At 43.1% G+C, this 18957-nt stretch overlaps 1 protein-coding gene across 1 annotated transcript; it reads left to right on the forward strand.

The window, feature by feature from the left end:
* The first annotated feature begins 2359 nt into the window (after positions 1–2359).
* Positions 2360–18638, forward strand: PAX9 (paired box 9). Its single transcript, XM_084875048.1, has 4 exons — positions 2360–2588; positions 3356–3982; positions 7239–7381; positions 16043–18638. Exons 1-4 carry the CDS (start codon positions 2585–2587, stop codon positions 16295–16297), a joined length of 1029 nt encoding a protein of 342 aa, XP_084731174.1. The 5' UTR covers positions 2360–2584; the 3' UTR covers positions 16298–18638.
* The last annotated feature ends 319 nt before the right edge of the window (positions 18639–18957 follow it).

Raw genomic sequence — 18957 nt, forward strand, 5'->3', positions numbered from 1 at the left:
CCTCAGTCTCTCCCTCCCTCTCTGCCTCCACCTTCTCTCCCTTCTTCTCTGCCAGGTCACTGTCTGTCTGTGGGTGGCCAGCTCCCTGGCTCAGCGTGCGTCCCGGGAGAGGTCAGCGTTGGCCTCTTATCTGGGATCCCCTGAGGCTTTAGCTCCTCTTGTCCCAGGAGCCCCAGCCTCGGCTGGGATACTTAGTATCACCAAACACCAAAGCTTCTAGTGCTTCTCCGGGGAATGGGCAGGGCGGAGAGCACCACGTAACCTCACTGTCCCCCACCCACTCCAGGCCTAATGAGGTCCTGCCGGGCGGGGGCCACCACAGAGGGGTGGAGGGTCCACCGCAGCTCAGACTGCCGCGCGCGGCGGACACCAAGTCCAGCAGGTGGAACTGGAGAGAGAGCCGGACCTGCTCAAGCTCGGGAAATGAGGCGGATGGAGGCGATGAGGGAATGCGAGGGGGTTGTGTCAGGCCCACCTAGCAGGAACCCTCACAAGAGGAGTCTGGGGCTCATTCTCGGCTGGTCCTGTGCATCCCCTAAAGCCCTCGCAGAGCTCACAGACCCACAGCAGGGCACTGGGTCTTGCCGCTCCCAGGCGGAACTTTAACGGACACCGCAGCCCCGCGGAGTCAGAGGGACAGTCTCTGGGCTCAGAGAGCGCTTGAGTCCGCCACAGCAGGTGGCTGTGTTTGGGGGAGGAGAGAATAGGGAGGAGAGTGAGGGGTCAAGACGCCCAGCATGTTTATTCTTCCAAAGAAGTCTAAGGCGAACTGTAAGCGCTCCTGAGATGTTGCAGTTTTAACTGATCTGCACTCCAGCTCCAAGAAGCAACGCTGGTGCTAACTGCTTGGATTCCCGAAGAACCTCCTGGTTGTAAAGCGCTTGTCGGTGCCACACATGTTCTAGGGTTCAGACCCAGTGAGAAGGCCCTAGCTGTGGGACTTTTCTGAAAGACCCCGACCATAAAGAATTAATTATGTTTGCAGTCATCTTTCCTTTATCATTCGAATTTGTCGTACCTGTAAATTTGGACTTGGAGCGCGCACACCAAAGGAGAGAAAGGATCTGGAGATTACTCTTGTGTTTAAAAAGCACAACTGATCATTAGTTTTGTCACTCACTGCCCCAGGGTCTGGGCCCAGCCAGCTTCCCTATGTGTGCAGACCAGAGTCACACACAAGCCTGGGGACTGTGGGAGGATCAGCCCGAATCCTGTGTGCCCCCAAGGAGCATCACCACAGTCAGGTAGCAAGCAGTGTGTGCATCACAGACCCGAAGGAGCACAGCTCCCAATGCCATGCAACATGGTCCCCACATTGTTTTAAAATTTTGTTTAGCGTTCACCAAAACCCACACTCAAAATGTGAATAATTTAGGCCACCAAAAAGAGCACTTTGCACTTTAGATGAGATTTAGGGTGAAGGAACGTGGAAATTCAAGAGATAGGCTGAACAAACTTTAAGGCCTTTGGTGGCTAAACCGATGCGCGCGCCACACACACACACACACACACACACACACACACACACACACACCTGCAAGCCGGGTATTCATCTTGGGACCAAATCTCTTCCACGGTTAAACAAAACTCCTTTGCAGTGGTTTACTAGGGGGGGGGGGGGGACCGGCAAATGTTAGGTCTGAGCACCCGCGCGGACCAGCACCTAGGCTGAGCGCAGCGGTGCTCTGGCCTCCCCTGAGGGTGCTCCCAGCCAGGTAACCCGTGTGTGTGTGTGTGTGTGGGGGGCTTTAGGCGCCGGCGGTTGCGGTCTCTGCACCCAGCATGGCCCCACCTGGAGCCTGCGTGGCTGACATCTGGCCCGCGCTCCCGCATGAGCCCTTCTGCAGAGACTGCTGCGCAGAGCTGGTCTCGGGACGGAGGAGGGGTCTGCACCTGGCGGGAAGTGTGGCCCCCACCTCTGTCACTGCCTCCCCTCAACCTCCTGGTCTCTACCATGAGCTTATCTTTCCATTCCCGCGCTTTCGCCACCTGAGGTGGATTGAGGTGGTGTCCACTGGTACCAATTCTAAGACGTTTGTCCCCTAAAGAAGTCTCCTTAGCTCCTTCCCTTTTTGAGTCCCTCCTATGGGGACCAAACGCTTTAATTTGCGTGTTCAGCATTTTCATCAGCATAATTTTGCTGTCTATTTGCGCTGCTCCTCGGAAGGTGTCAAACACCAAATTTCATTGTATTTAGTCACCAGGTGCCGAGCCGGCTCGGGGAGACGGCGGAAGGACTTTCCGGACGGCGCCGTCGCTCACCGCCCCGCGCCAATCACCGCGCGGCTCGCCCTCGGGCCCGCCTCCCCGGGGGGCGTGTCCGGGGTGAGTGATAGACGGAGCCGCCCGGCCCGCTCAGCCCAGCCCACGCCGCTGCTTAGATTGAAATGCAGAACTCAAGCCTCTTTCAGCGGGGCGCAGACTTCCTTTTACTCCTTCCTTTTGCACTCTCGCCGCCTCCTCCCGGAGAGAAGCGGAGGCACCCTCGGCCCGGGGTGGCGACGGGCTGGGACGCTGAGGCCGGGCGCAAAGTGTCTCCCTGGAAGCTCGGAGCTTGGGCCCGGCCGGTGTGCTGCTCGGAGCAATGGGTGAGTGGCGGCGGGGGCCGCTGTCAGAGTCGGGGAGGGAGGGAGGGAGCAGGAGAGAGAGAAAAAGAGAGAGAGAGAGAGGGAGAGAGCGCGCGAGGGCGCGCACCCCTGAGCGTTCACACTTTCCGTATTGACTTTGCTCGTTTTCCTACAACTTGTAGGAACACGCTAAGGGTCAGAGGCGCACAGCAGTTCAGTCTAAACGCTGGCTACCGGGCTGCTGGTGATGCTGGTTTCTGATGTTAAGGGAAGGGAGCGGTGGCAAGCCCCGCAGCCCCAGTGGCAGACCAAGTTTTGTTTCACATGCATGCGCCCGCACAAACAGAAAAGAGAGAGAGAGAAAAAAAACCCCTGCCGTTTTCCCCAAGACCTTGTCTAATTAATTGCGTAGGTCCCCAAGGAGGGGCGCTGGGGGTCAAGGGGAGCGGCCCAAGCCGAGTAGCCGAGAAGGAGCGGGTTGCAGGCGTCAAGATCGACGTCCTCACCCGCTTCGGAGACTTGGGAACGCTCGAAGCGGCCCTGCGTTTCACCCCTTTTATCTGTTCCTAGCGGCTGCGAGCACCGCCGGGGTGAGGGAGGGGGTCTGACTTGGCCGCGGCGGTTTGGCTGGGGCCGGTCGGCAAAGCCCGGGGGACCGTGGGGTTTGCGGAAAGCCCGGCCCGGGTCAGTGCCACCCGCCCTGCCCCGGGGCGCGCGGAGGCCAGGCGGCCGGCGGCCGTCCCCAACGGCGGGTGCGCGTCCCCGCGCGCCCTGTGTTTGCTCTGCAGAGCCGGCCTTCGGGGAGGTGAACCAGCTGGGAGGAGTGTTCGTGAACGGGAGGCCGCTGCCCAACGCCATCCGGCTCCGCATCGTGGAACTGGCCCAACTGGGCATCCGACCGTGTGACATCAGCCGCCAGCTCCGGGTCTCGCACGGCTGCGTCAGCAAGATCCTGGCGCGCTACAACGAGACGGGCTCGATCCTGCCGGGGGCCATCGGGGGCAGCAAGCCCCGGGTCACCACCCCGACCGTGGTGAAGCACATCCGGACCTACAAGCAGAGGGACCCCGGCATCTTCGCCTGGGAGATCCGGGACCGCCTGCTGGCCGACGGCGTGTGCGACAAGTACAACGTGCCCTCGGTGAGTTCCATCAGCCGCATCCTGCGCAACAAGATCGGCAACCTGGCCCAGCAGGGCCACTACGACTCGTACAAGCAGCACCAGCCCGCCCCGCAGCCGGCGCTGCCCTACAACCACATCTACTCCTACCCCAGCCCCATCACCGCGGCCGCCGCGAAGGTGCCCACGCCGCCCGGGGTGCCCGCCCTCCCCGGCTCGGTGGCCATGCCGCGCACCTGGCCCTCCTCGCACTCCGTTACCGACATCCTGGGGATCCGCTCCATCACCGACCCAGGTAAGGCTCGGGCCGCCGGGCAGACTCTCCCTCCGCACCCTCGACGAGTCTCCGCGTTCGCGGCTCCCGCACGGGTCTATCCCACCACCTGGGGCTTTTTCCTTTGGAAACGCAAGGAGTCCTCCCAGGGGGGTGTCCTGATCTCATTAAGCTGAAATTCATGCCTTTGGTTTCCTTACCACACACAGTCTCCTGCCTCATCTCAAACTACCAGACCCATGCATCCCCCCTTGCCCCGACACATGGTTCGCATTTGCCACCCTCCCCCGCCCCTCGCGCCGCCGCCGCCGCAGCCCCAGCCCCGCGCTCTCCGGGAAGGCGGCCGGGCCGGGCCGGACTTGGGGCGCAGCCCGGGAGATCCGAGCTGGCGGAGGGCTGCAGGCTGCACACACGGCCGAGGACAGCCTGTTTGGGGATCAGATGCGGCCTCGAGGAGTCAGGCACCCTATGGAAATTGCAGTATTCTTCTTGAGGATTCTAGCAATCAGGCCAAATTTGCTCAGGCAGGAAGTTCAAATGTCACCTAATTGGTTTCATTCTTATGCTTCACTTCTTTTTCCTCGGAAACGGAGGTCCCGAAGTTACTACTAGTAACTTGCATGTTAGTGCATTGATCATCCTGGGACTGTGTTTTCTCTTCCCTTCTCTTTCTTTTTCTTTCTTTCTTTCTTTCTTTCTTTCTTTCTTTCTTTCTTTCTTTCTTTCTTTCTTTCTTTCTTTCTTTTTCTTTCTTTCTTTCTTTCTCCCTCTCTCTCTTAACTTAACAGATATATATGATCTTAGGAAGTGGCACCAACCAAGGCTGTAATGGAGACAAAATGCATGGCAATTCCCTGCTGTCCTCTTTTCTGTCCTCTCCCCTTTTCCTCGAGCCTGCCGCTTCCTTGTAGGGTTCCTCTGTCCCCGGAAATGCGAGTGGACGTCTGGTCCTTGCACGTTTTCAACAGTGCCACCCCACTGCTCCTTTCCTTTCTCACCCTTGACCTTGCGGTGCCCTCAGTGTCTTTCCTGCTTGGTCAGAATGATTTCCACAGCCCTCCCGCTCCCTCTGGCTTCCTCAAGAGCTCCAAGTTTGTTTTCCTTTAAGGCACTGTTAAAACAAAGCAAAACAAACAAACAAACAAACAAACAAAAAAACCAGCATAAGTTTTTTTTTCTAGGTGTGGAGAAAAGGAAGTCAAAACGCCCTAGATGCAGAATTAAATATTGCAGAGATAAAGAGCCTACCTCCTTAATTTCCCAGCCAAAAGTTTAAAATGTGCAGAAGAAAAATTAAATAGGAAGGGGGGTCGTTTCTTTAATTATTTCCCGCCTTTCTTGGTTACCACCACATTGGCACAATTATCTTTTAAGTAATTAAAGCCGAGCCCCAATTTCTCATCTTCTTGTTCTCTGTGCATTTTTGAGATCCTTCTAGGCGTTCTGTTTTGTCTTATTCAGAGCTGGTTGGGGCTTTAGTCGGAGAGAGTTTGCCCTTGATTTATAGGATAAACTGACCTCGCTGACATTTAAAGGAAGCCCCTGTGCATGGGAAAGTGTGAGATCAGCAGAAATGGGGGCTCGCAGGGGATCTCAATTTCTTAAGGTAACTCCAGGCTTGTGCCTACCAGTTGCCTTTTGTCTGGGAAGGCAGAGAGTGACGGGCCGTTCTGGGCCAAAACACAGTGGTCCTGGTGCAAAGTAGAACACAATGTAATTCTTTGGAGAGGGGGAGGAACAGTGACAGAAGACTGACAGAGTTGAAAGCAAACTTTTTTTCCCCTAGGGATCCTACAGTCAGATCAAATGTCAGTTGTAAATGTATTTGGGTGGTTGAGATCAGTAACTCTTCATTCTAGATGTTGTTGATTCTGGATGCCAGCTTTATATATTTTGTAGAAATGGCCACTTATGGAAATAATCTTTATATATTCAGACTTGCCAGAATTGTTTTCTGGCAAGTCTGTGAATATATAAAGATTATTTCCATAAGTGGCTATTTCTACAAAATGATCACTGCTTCCAGGCGCTGGGTCAGATAGATGGGATTGAAATGAAGTTGCGCTGGCTCTGTCAGGCTTGGGTCCTCCACCCATAGGTCCCAAAGACAAGGGCATGCTGCTCCTAGTTTTCAAACATCTCCTCCTTAACATCGGACTTGTCACTTCAAGACGCCAGTGATTCCATACGTACAGCCCCTCGGTAGAGTGGTCTCCTGAGTTTACACCATGTGATTTTCTTTGCATCTCAATTAAGAACACAAAGGATACAGCAAACAAACAAACATCTAAGATAATTGATGATTTTACTCCTTTTTTTTTTTAAGAAAACACTTAGTTCTACTTTCGTTTTCTTTAAAAAAAATATATTTTATTGTTTTTTTTACAGAGAGAAAGAGAGAGGGATAGAGAGTTGGAAACATCGATGAGAGAGAATCATCCATCAGTTGCCTCCTGCACACCCCCCGCTGGGGATGTGCCCGCAACCAAGGTACATGCCCTTGACTGGAATCAAACCCGGGACCCCTCAGTCCGCAGACTGACGCTCTATCCACTGAGCCAAACCGGTTTTGGCTACTTTCATTTTCTTAACCTTTTATATCATTAAAAAAACACAAAATAACCCTTTCTACATAACTTATCACTGACACCTGTGGCATTTAGAGTGGCAATTACAGTATTTATTTTTGAGTCATATGCACCTACCCTCACAAACTTAATGTATAGGGATGGGGGAGTCAAGGCTGCTCACAGCAAGGCAAAAACCTGTGCACACATATTTTGCATATGGACTGCAGGCAGCGTTTTGTCGTGTTTGCAAAGAACCGTGCAGGTCTTTTGTTCCTTCTGTTGACCTAATAACTGGGTCCCCACCGCAGGGGCCCCTGACCTGGATGCCTGCGCACCGGCACGGTAGGCCCCGCGCTCCTCTGCGCTTTTCTGCCCCCTGTCCCCGAGTTTTGCTCAGTCCAGGCGGGGTTAGGGTGGGGGAGAGGGTTCCTCCAGCTTCGCTGGTTCTTTCTCCGATTTGGGGAAACCTTGGTCCAGCTCTCAGGCTCCTTCCACTGGCTTCTCTGCAAGAGCCAGGAGGAAATCAAAGGCCCTTTGCAAAGAAAGAAACCTTCCCGCCGGCCGGGGTGAGGCAGAGGCTGGTCAAAGGCGGTGAACTTCGGTGAACTTCGAGGGCCGGGGCCTGGGGGTGGGCCCCGGGCTGCGTCTGGGGGCGTTGGGGGATCGGCGCGGTCGGGGGCCCAGCCTGACGCCCCTCTTCTCCCCAGGAGTGAGCGACAGCTCCCCGTACCACAGCCCCAAGGTGGAGGAGTGGAGCAGCCTGGGCCGCAGCAGCTTCCCCGCCGCCGCGCCGCACGCGGTCAACGGGCTGGAGAAGGGCGCCCTGGAGCAGGACGCCAAGTACGGCCAGGTGAGGCGGCGGGGCGGGCGCCGGGGCCGCCGGGCTGCGGGCGAGCGGGAGCCGGTCCCGGGGCCGCCGGGCAGGAAGGAGGCCCGGCCTTCGAGGGCGCAGGGCGGGCTTGACCCCGCCGGGCCTCCCGGGGCCTGGAAGCGCCCCGGGCTGTGGGCGCTCCCAGGGCCGGCGAGCAGCCTCGCGGCTGCGGGAAGTGGGGGCGCCCGTGGGGCTCCTGCTCCCACTCCCGCTCCCCGGGGACACGCGGCCTGTGGGGGCGAGAAGAGGGCGACCTGATAAACGTAATCAGGTGGCCATCCCCCCCGTTCAAAGGCACGTCGGGGTCTCCCAAGGGAGCTTAGTGAGAAAACCTCAAATTATACGGACTGGCTGTGGACCATTTAATTTTTCCCTCTCTGTCCCTCCCCCGACCCCCCTAAAGGAAAATTAAGCCACCGTGTTTCTTCTTTCCTTCCTTCCTTCCTTTCTCTTTCTTTTTCCGAGAAAGACGAAGCAACCACAATAATAAAAGCCGAAGAGTTTTGAGTCTAAAGTTATCACCAGGCTAGAATCAGGAGTGCAAAGCCAAAGCTCTCAAAAACAAACAAACAAACAAACAAACAAACAAGGTTTTGTGAGTCGATGATGAACAGAGCTGGGCAGGTTTGAACATTTCTTAATATCAAACTCCAGGCCCAAAGCCTCCAATACTGAGCTTTCATTTCATTATTTTGAAGTCATAAAACTTGCAATGTTTTCTTGTATGTAAAAACCAGCTTTCTAGGGAAACTGGAACTTACTACTTCATTCACTTGGGGGGGGGAAATTCCTAGTTGTTATTTTTTTCTAACAAACCCATTTCCACTTCCTCATTCCTCTCCTATTTTGTTAAAAAAAGAGTCAGACACATATTAATAGTTCTCCCATGACATATACCAGAGAAAATACAGCAAAGAGAGTCTTTTTCCTGAATCTATTCCTTCTATGACACTGTCAGTGGGAAATTACAAGAAAGTTTGTCATTTTTTTGTACTGAAGGACCCTTAATTTGTAAAGAAGAGGCAATATGTGCAATGGGGAGGAACTCCGATCTTCTAGTTCCATCACCACTTAAGTGAGTTATTTAAACATTTAGAGCCTTAATTTCTTCATCTGTAAAATGGGGAAATAATAGTTCCAACCCCAAGAGATGTGCAAAGATTCAGTGGGATAATGCAAACACGTGGCACGTAGAAAGCATTCATTAAATATTACCTGTGGTTGTAAGCGGTGGCTAGAGATTAACCTTTAAAAACAAGCAATTTTCAGATCCAGAATATACTTTGTTCAGAGACCTCACAGTCAAAAAGTGTCAAGGTATTTTGTTACAAACAATAGGGGAGCACAAAAAGCAGCTAGCACAGTAGAAAGCATTTAACAGGTGCTCAGTGATTTTTATTAGGTCACCATTTCTTAGAATAACATCATGAAGAATAGAGTTAAAAATAATTCCCACACGTATTTGATGAACCAAGATATATATATGTATATATATATATAGCAGTGCCATAATCCAAAAACTTTTATGACTATTTTTACTTTTTTGAATTATAGATCTAGCATTTAAACTTATTTAGAAATGCTCATCTATACAGACACTTCAAAACTAAACTTACCTACTTAAAATGAAAATAGAACACTGTTTTTGAATGATCTACTCTGTATATTCTGATTGTTGAAAATCCATTACATTTAAGTCACTGAATATTAAATCACTAAATTATCAGATTTATAAAAACAAGTAGTTTAAAGAAGCAAGTGGTCAGAAGTATTGTTCTAAATACTTAAGAGAACAAGTTAATTTTTTCCCAGGAGAAAGCCATATTTATTATATCAAATTTACATTTGGAAAGTTCTTAATTGCAATATGCTAATCTTCTGCATTGCCATACAGTAAGATAATTCAAATGACGTAAAATTTCAAAACTTGAAAAATTTCTAGAGACAATTAAACCAGCCATTACTCTATTACAATTACCAAAATAGTGCTTATGCTGCAGGTGTACTAAGTAGACACAAATTTAGGCTGTCATTTTGTGAGCAATTTTGGAATTTATTTTTTATTTGAAAAATAACACAGTTTAAAGCAAAAGTTAAATGCACACCTAGCTACAATTAAGTAATTCACTGGAATTAAAATATCCTCAATACAGGCATAACCAGCATTTTTGGGATTTAGATACTCATTTCCTTGAGGGTAAAATTATACATTTATATTTGCTCTTAAACATACAAAGGTAAGGGATGTTATATATATATACATATATATACACATACATATACAGATTATATATATACACAGACTATATATATATATATATATATATATATATATATATATATATATATATCTTTGTATTTGAACAAAATTTGAAAGTCTTTGGTAAAAACATATTCTCAAAATTTTTACAATAACACTTTCAGGGCATTTGCAGTTTTCATTAAATTGTACAATATTATATGATCCCAGTTTTATTTTAGTATATAAAGGAGAGAATTGAGAATTCAGAATTATAGGATTTAGACCATAATCTATTCCCAGAAGACACCTGTGAAATTACCCCAAAGGCTGAATTGACAACTGAATGTAGGTAGAATTGATTACTGTAATCTAGTTTCCATTTTAATTTTAAATGCAAAGATGCCTGATTGCTAGTAATTAGAATCTTATACACATTGGTACACTCATCTATCTTTTGTTTTTAAAACATTAGTTTAGAATATTAAAATTTGTCTGACACATTAATATTATACTGTAAATGATAATTTATAGTGCCATTGATAAATCCTTATTTCCTACCACCAAGGACATGAGAAAAATAATATTTATCAATTTTGTCTTTTTTTAACCCACATTATATATTGGCCTAGAATTCTTTAGTCTCATCTAATTCTGAATGGCAATGCTCTCTGGTTCTTAATGGCCGGCTCTTTTTTGTTGAAATCATAAAACCTGTATTGAATGCAATTGAATGGCAAAAGAAATATAAATAGAGAATAATGGATTAGACTATAACTATCCTTTTACCAGGGAATTAGTGAATCAACATCTCATTTTATTTAAATAGTTTATAAATAGTTGTATAGCTTTTGAAAAATGCTCTAAAGTTGGGCAAACTTTCTCAGAAAAAAATTGCAGATATGGTACTCTAATTAAAGTATCTGAGTGGTAGATTTATAAGTTTTGAGTATTTTCATTTTTGGGTACTATATATTTAACTCAGATAGCAAGTTTAATAAAATATTAGCTACAAATAGAGATGTCAGAAATGAAAAAAGGTCTATAAATACTTGAAATTAAGAAAAAGTTTAGAGGTATGAAAATAGTTGGATTTAGAGGCATAAATTAATCTGAACATTTTATGAAGCATTAATTTACACATTGAATTTGAAATAAAATTGAATACAACTTTCTAGTGCATTATTTTGAAAACAGGCAGTCCTTGCAGACATATTGTTCCTGTAGACATACTATTTTTATGAAAATAAAAGTTATTTTGCACTGGATTTGTCTTAATTTCAAATAAATTTAATTTTGTGTAAAAAATTTATCATTTTGTAGAAAGGCAAATGCTAATAGTCTTTGAAATTCATAATGTTATCTATTATATAAAACATTCTTTGACCCAGTTAGCTTTTAACTATTAGTTTTAAAACAAAATTAATTATTTTGTGTCAGTTAAATGTGTTATATAAAATACAAAAGAGCTGACTACACTTTTTAAAGGATACATCAATTTTAATAACATTTGGAAACATAACATTTAGAAAAAAAACTTAAATGGTCAGTTTTCCATTACCTATAAACTTGTAGATCAGCTTAGGGATAACTAAGCATAAATAAAATCCTTTGGGTGAAAGTTGAAACAGTATTTACAACTGTCATTTGATTTTATCAGGTTTGTTTTGCTAAGTTATTGCATATTGAACTAGGAAGTTTATAATGACTGTCAGAAAAATGATTTCACTGAAAAAGAAAAGATTGTTTATGTTCAGATCTGAACCATTTTCTTGCTTATGATATACTGAGGTTGAAATTCTAGGTGAAGCACATCTCTATTTATGGCTAAATCTATTTCATTATAAAACTAAGGTAATCTCATTTTATCATAAGGGGAGGATTAGGTAGAACTGATGAGTGGGTAAAAGATCGTCCACAGAGGATTTGGTACTGCTATTTGTATTTTCTTCAAAAGAGAAAAGGTCGAATAGGCAATTTCCAGAATTTGAAGAATAATCTATAACCTGTAGTTGCCAAGCAGTTGTCACACCGGTTTTTATTTTCCGTGGCCATTAGTGTTTGGATACTAATGCATTTCCATTTTCTCGGGGGTGGTGATAAATGGAACGCCCATCAACCAAATAATGAAATGGGTAGGTTAGAACTTTTATTTACTTTTTTCAACAGCTTTATTCATTTTGCTTACTTAAAGTATAATACTTGTTTTGTGATAAAGGGTGCCTACGTTTTTTTAAAAGCAAGAATATGACATGTTTTGCTTTCAAAGGTTGCACTAACTTAAATATACAAATGATTATGAAACACCTACAATGTGTCCTGTTTTGTGGGGATATGAGATGATTAAGGCAAGTCCCTGTCCTCACACTGTTCATAATCTAGCCCTTTGCCAATACAACTTATCAACATATTCACTTAAAAATTATATTATTAAGAATTGGAAAATCTATATTTCTAATATTTTAGAACCAGTGAAATGAACACGTACTTTTCATTCATTCTTGTAATAACTTTAACCAAACTACATTGCATTTTATGTAGTTTTTTCTAGGTAATTTTTGTTAATGTTGATGAGATAAAATCTGTCTTTTTCTAAAAATATTCAATAAAACAAGTGACTTGCTTTTTTTCAGTCTATTCAATTTGATTTGTATTAGTAAATCTCATTCTCAAAATTAAATAGTTAACAGTTTGCTTCGGGGAGGACCCTTGTACAGTTCTTTGGAGGAAAGGATTATCTCATTGCTTTCAAGGAAGATGTGCATTAAAAAAAGGGGTTGATGGATTGAGGTTTTATTTATGAAATCTTTAGGTAAAGTCATTTTCAAAAATGAGATTTCCATTACATACCCAATGCTGGGGTTTTATTTGGAAAATTTGTTTACTCTTCCCTGGGGATTCCATATGTTGGTTGATTTATAAATCATATTTACAATCCAATTAAATAGAGTAATTTAGCATGTTTGCTCCCACTATATTTATGGCGTACGTTTGGTAGTCTCTACTCAGCCTAACTAGCTTTTCAGATTAATTACATGTCCTTCACTGAAAACATTAAGCAGATTTGGGGTGTTTAAGAAGTATACTCTTTCACTGGGAAGAATAAACAAGCATCAGTGCTACCTGCAGTTGTTTTCCTTTGTGGTGGAGAATTTTACTCTTTCAGTGATTGCCTCATAAATAACAATCACTTTACTCAGTAGAGATTTATATCTTTTGCTAATGTCATGTTTCAAAATTAATAGTGAGAAAATTGATGTATTTAATGAGTCACTAGTATGAATGGTGAAGGTGGCAGTTACATTTTAAAGCATGCTTATTCTCTCATCTTGCTTATGCCATTTCCCCCCTACATTTCTAAATCTGGACTTCAAAAGTAAAAAGAAAAATTAAGACAAAACTTTTCACTCCAAATCTATTTTTACACTGTTTAAATTTGAAAAAAAAAAATCAAACATTTTAGCCTCCTTTTGCCTTTTTGTGGATGTCAGACCTCTCCCAGCTTTCCTTCTCTTCTGCAGTACAGAGGAGACTAAAATGACTCTAACTGTATTGCATATTTTAGAGAACTTTGAAATGTTTGTACTAATAGGAATAATGGCATAAAAGCAGGTTTGGTGCTTGACAAAGAAATGTAGTCATAGAATAAGTAAGGTGCCTGAAGGTGACACGGGCCTACATCCAATGTTCTGCCTCCCCCTAATTCCCAGGAACTCTAAAGAGAGGCTGTATTCCAGCGTGGTTTCTCAGGGGGAGCAGTCCTGGGCAAAAAAGAAGTGGGTGCATGTAAGGATATTGCAGACATTGCAACAGAACACTGGAGGAGCCCCTAATCAAGGTGGTGTAAGGGGAGGAAAGGGAAGACGACAAAGCAAGAATTTCAGAGAGAACTGTCATTTTAAATCTTAGAAAAAGGCAAAGATCAAAAGAATGGGAAAAAAATAGTTCTGATGACAAAGAAAACTCACCAACAGGTTTTTATCCTACTAATCATAGAGTGTTGTTTCTGTCATGTATAATATTAGTAGTCCAACCTTATGTATTTGTAAAATGTTGAGCAAAGATTTTTTATATTTTAAAAGTAATTTGAACCTCAACATTTTAACCTTCATATTCTTATTTTATGATTCTTGGTGCATCAATAATACTATATATTAATTAATTCTAGGATGGAAGAGCCAAACGCAGATGCAAACATCTTTCTGTAACTGACCTGGAGTGATCCCCTTCCAAACTAATTTTTCATAGGTTATTAGGAAAATCCTAAATAAACATGGTCAGAACTATAATCTTGATGCAATGCTAGATTTCTCCTGCAATTTCATAGCTTACTCTATTCACGCTCATCTGCCGAGAGCCTCCCAGTGCCTCCTGTGAGCCAGTGTCTAATGAGCCATTCTCAGAAAGAAACATGTTTTTTAGGAGTTAAGAAACAGAATGAGGATCCAGCAAATGAGAATCTAGAATAAGAAAGAATATTTTACCAGATGTTATCTCAAAATATGCCTTAATTTGAGATGGAATTATGTCTCTGTCTTTTAATTGTCCAGCAAAAGCAGAAAAATATTTGCTACAGAAGATCCCGCATCAGACAGGAGAGTTAACTTCTCTTAAACAGGGCCACCGACTTGCCAATTGCCTTAGAGATAATCCCTAAATTCCTTGCCCTGTATTATTGCGTATAGAAAGAAAATACTATTTATGTTCAATAGTGATGTCCAATGGTTTCTTTGTTTAAAAGTACATATCACCCTTTGGGACCCATGTATTGCATTTTAATTTTAATTCAACATTGTATTGTACTTGTATATATTATCTTATAATTATTATAAACTCAACAGTACAACACAGTCCTCATTATTTGATAAGATATGTTGAATATTTCTTGGTTATAGGACATACTCAAGAAATCTTAGCGTCCTTTCTCCTTCCCCATTTTTTAAAGATCAGGCAGTTTGACAAACAGAGCATGAGGTATATGCTCTTAGAGACCAAGAAAACAAGTTTAATCTCTTTACTTTTATTCTTACTGTCAGAAATTCATAATTTAATTCAGTTAAATCACACCCATGTATGCAGTCTACTCCAAATATTATCTAAATTGAGAAAACAATTTTTGAGATCCTACCATTGCATCCTCAGAGACGTGGAAGTGAAATTAATATCAAAATGAATTAAATCAGAAAACAATTTCTATGTTGCAACTGAATTGGAAAAAGCATCTAATTAACAACTGTCTGCTTTACTTACCTCTAAGGATTAATCAGTTCTACTAATGATAAATTTATTATTTGCATTTTATTTTCACTAGAAAACATGTTGCTATGGAATTCATTCACATCACTACCAAGAAAAAGGATTTATTCTTTCTTTTTAAATTGTGTAGAAACTAAAGGGAAAAATTAAGTTATTTGAAGAAGGATATTGAGTGTTCATGCCAAAATAAGATTGGAAATCGGGGTGTTTTTAGTGTTGTTAATAGTAACGATACCAACAATAATTGGATGCCAATAGAGTACTGGTTTCTAGGCAGATGTGCCTGCCAGAGCTGCTGCATTTTGTTTGCAAACAGATTTTACATGTAAGTTCATTTCAAGAGATTTATCCATGTGGCTTTTAAAAGTTCACGTCACGGGCCTCGAAACTTTGCAAGCAAATTTTCCAATTTCTAAACCACACATATGCAGTTCTTTTATGGTTGGATAGCCAGTTTCCTTTTTGATAAAATAGCTCTGGAAAAAAACACCCACAATCTTCCTTTAAAAACCCTTCAACGACAAACTAACTAATTTTACATGTCCTTTGTCCAATAAGCATTCACAACATGATGTTTTAAAATGCCGTCCATGTTTTATTTAGCAAAAGTTGCGCTCATTTTAAGTTTCTAAACTGACAGCCCAAGTTCTGTGCACCCCCCACCCCCCACCCCCTTTTTTTTTTCTGGCAACAAAAGCTACACCAACCAGGCCCTTCACAAATGCCTCAACAAAAGAGCCAAACAAAACCGAAGTACGGGGAAGGTTGACAAAGGCATATGGATAACAGAACAGATTCTAAGAGTATTTAATCACCACTAATTCTTTCCTCACCCAGCATTGCCTTCCTATAATTCTGAATAGCAAAGCAAATACTGTGAATTTTCTGGTCATAGCCTCCTCATAACCTTTGTGGAAAGAATAATATCTTGTCTCTTGGCCTTATATTTGTTTAAATAGCAACACTGTGAATGCCTTTAGAATATGCTTAAGGTCAAATCTAAAAAAAAAAAATCAGAAAGTAGAATCAGAATATTGTTAACCACTACCACTCAAAGCTTACAGCCTGCTTCTCTAAGAACCTGGGAAATGTCAACTACTGTAATGCGGTTATTTTCACCTCTTCTCTTTTCCTACTCTTCTTAGGCGCCAAACGGTCTCCCAGCTGTGAGCAGTTTTGTGTCAGCATCCAGCATGGCTCCTTATCCTACCCCGGCCCAAGTGTCGCCTTACATGACCTACAGTGCTGCTCCTTCTGGTTATGTTGCTGGACACGGATGGCAACATGCCAGTGGCACCCCACTTTCCCCCCACAACTGTGACATTCCCGCGTCGCTGGCATTCAAGGGCATGCAGGCAGCCAGAGAAGGTAGTCACTCCGTCACAGCTTCCGCACTCTGATGGGAAGCTCCGTCTGCAGCAGCTCCACCAGGGCCCCCCTCAGCTCACTCGCCCCATCTCCCCCAGTCTCGGACCTCACCCTCCTCCCCTCCCTCCCTTCTGCCTGGAGAGCTGGTTTTACAGACTCACCTCCTTTGTGCTGATGACACTTAAATATTTCTTGCCATAACTTCTCTTTCACAGAAAACCTGACATGATGTTAGGATTCAAAAACAAGAGCAATATTAAGGACTGAACGAGACATTTGTGCTGCCCACACACTGTTTTAATGTAGTGAAGAAACCTGCACCCCTCAAAGGGCTTAAGGAACGTTTTAAATGATTCTTTGGTAAAACCACACGTGTATATTTATTCTAAATCAGCCTAAACTCTTGAAACGTGCAATTGTTGAGATTTCACAAAATCAATAAAGGAAAATACATATAGAAAAAAGTCATGCTACACCCTCTAATCAAATAAGGTGACCAAATAAGCCTTAATTCATCATTAGGAAGCCAATCAATAGTTGATTTGAGTGATCCTTTGTTTATTTTTTAAGAGATGACCTGTTTTGTTGAGGAATATATGTATAACACAAGCAATATCTGGATTTAGCCCCTCCCAGTATTTTGATTTGGTTCCAAATATGACAATGTTTATATTTCTGTGAGTTTGTAAATATGGACTTTGGATGGTGCATTTATGTTTTCATTCCATGGGGGTACCCCCCTCCCCCACTCCTCTATTTTCTCTTTCTTCTTGCAAAGGTGACTTTTTGGCAATGTTTTTGTCTCTGTTTGGTGGTGGGCTGCTCAGGCTCCTGAATCTGGACTTGCCGTAAATTCTGTGTGTGCAGGGAAGGCTTCCACATCTCATGAAGGACATTTTCTTTCTACAGCAGAGGATTCCAACAACAGAAAAAACAAGCCAGTTTCCCATTCTGTACCTAATCAGACATGCCAAACATACAAAGACGAGGTGGAAAAGGTTTGAACAAGAAGGCTCCAAAGGAAGCCACTTAGAAACTTAACGTTTAATGTGAAAAGCTTTGCAAAGACACTTAAAGTGAACTTTATGTTAAGAAAACCACTGTGAAACTAAATTGTACTGTTATTGTTGGCTAACCTGTGTGTTCAGCAATCTCAGCCCAAAATTATGTTGTAATTTAAAGAAAATGGGAAATTCTGCTCTAATGAATGTAAAAATGGCTTGCTGTGAAGTTTACATTGTTGTACAGGAGCATGTTTCACATCTAGGTAAACTGGTGGTGGTGTTAGTAATACAAATGCTATTTAATTTTTAAAATTTCCCTTTATTCATTTCTGGAGTTACAGGTTACCATTTAACTGATAAATCTTTCTAGATCAATTTTAACGTTAATAATAGAGCTGGGGGTGTATGTGTGTGTGAACGTGTGATTATGAGGCGCATTTTAACACAATTGATTTTCTTGGGCAAAATTCTAGTTTTTAATCTCTTCTGTTTGGAACATTCTTCCTGTTTGGCAATGTAGGCTTAAACATATGTTTGTAAAACATTGGTACAATTCACCTGTTGGAGAATTAATATATTGCAAGTTTTGGGTATTAATTTTGTGCAATAACTAAAAGGGCACATCACTAGATAGGGTAGTGAGAGACGAGGTACGTGATTTTGATTTCTTCCTATCTGTGCTGTTCACAGCCTACATGGCAATCAAGTTATCACATGGGTTTCACAGCTTCCTTGAATACTCAGATGGCTAGATTAGCTAGGTTTCCAAATCACTAGGATATAAACAGTAAACAATTTCTGACATACAAGTTATGTCCAAGGAATTGTTTTCTCCAAGCGGCAGATATCTTATAGAGAACTTTGAACTGCATTTATTTTTTAAAGCAGCCGAGATTCAGTGCTACAAATAGAGGATTATAACTTCAGGAGAAGAATAAGCAGAAGGAACAAATGAACTCTCAGGGCCATAGTCTTCCTTTGATCTTGTAAAACTCCTATTGACATCTGGAGTTCCTAGTCTGGTGAGAAAAGAGACTATAAACCGAATGGAACAAAGATGCCAATCCAATATCTTGGTGGAGACTTTAAAACCATCCCATACAGGGACTCTGCTGCCGTCTAGAAGAACTGACCTAAGGTACAGAATTATTCCTTATCAGATGTTTTTAGGTGGCTATCAGGAGTCTTTAAAAAACTATCAATCGTTTGTATGGAAACATAACTAAGTATTGTTTTCTTTATCTAAATTAAGAAATCTCTTGTTATTATGCTATTTATAATTTTTCTGGTTCTTGTATTTTTTAAAAAATCTAATATTAATGATATCAAAGTTTCCTTTTTTTTCTCCCTTCCTCCCCCTTTAGGTCTTTTCTTAGCAACAGTGAATTCACATGAAATAAATTTAAAGGGCCAACAGAAGCCCCAAATACAATTTGCTATTTAAAGCAATTATGATTAAAAGCTACTTTTAAAAACAAGAGAAGGAAATGGAATGAGATAGGGATTTTTTTTAAACCATTATTATTATTGGTTAATGTTGACATATTTCCTCTGTTTCTTAGTGGGTGAAAATTTTTTTTAAACTGGCAAATGCACTCTTCAGAGGTCCTTCTCCATCCTGTCCACATGGAGAGGTTAAGGGTTCAATTTCATGGACTCTGTGCAGGCAGTACTCTCTCTCACAGGAT

Source organism: Pipistrellus hanaki (assembly GCF_964339955.1).
Source record: "Pipistrellus hanaki genome assembly, chromosome: 1".
NCBI classification, from domain to species: domain Eukaryota; kingdom Metazoa; phylum Chordata; class Mammalia; order Chiroptera; family Vespertilionidae; genus Pipistrellus; species Pipistrellus hanaki.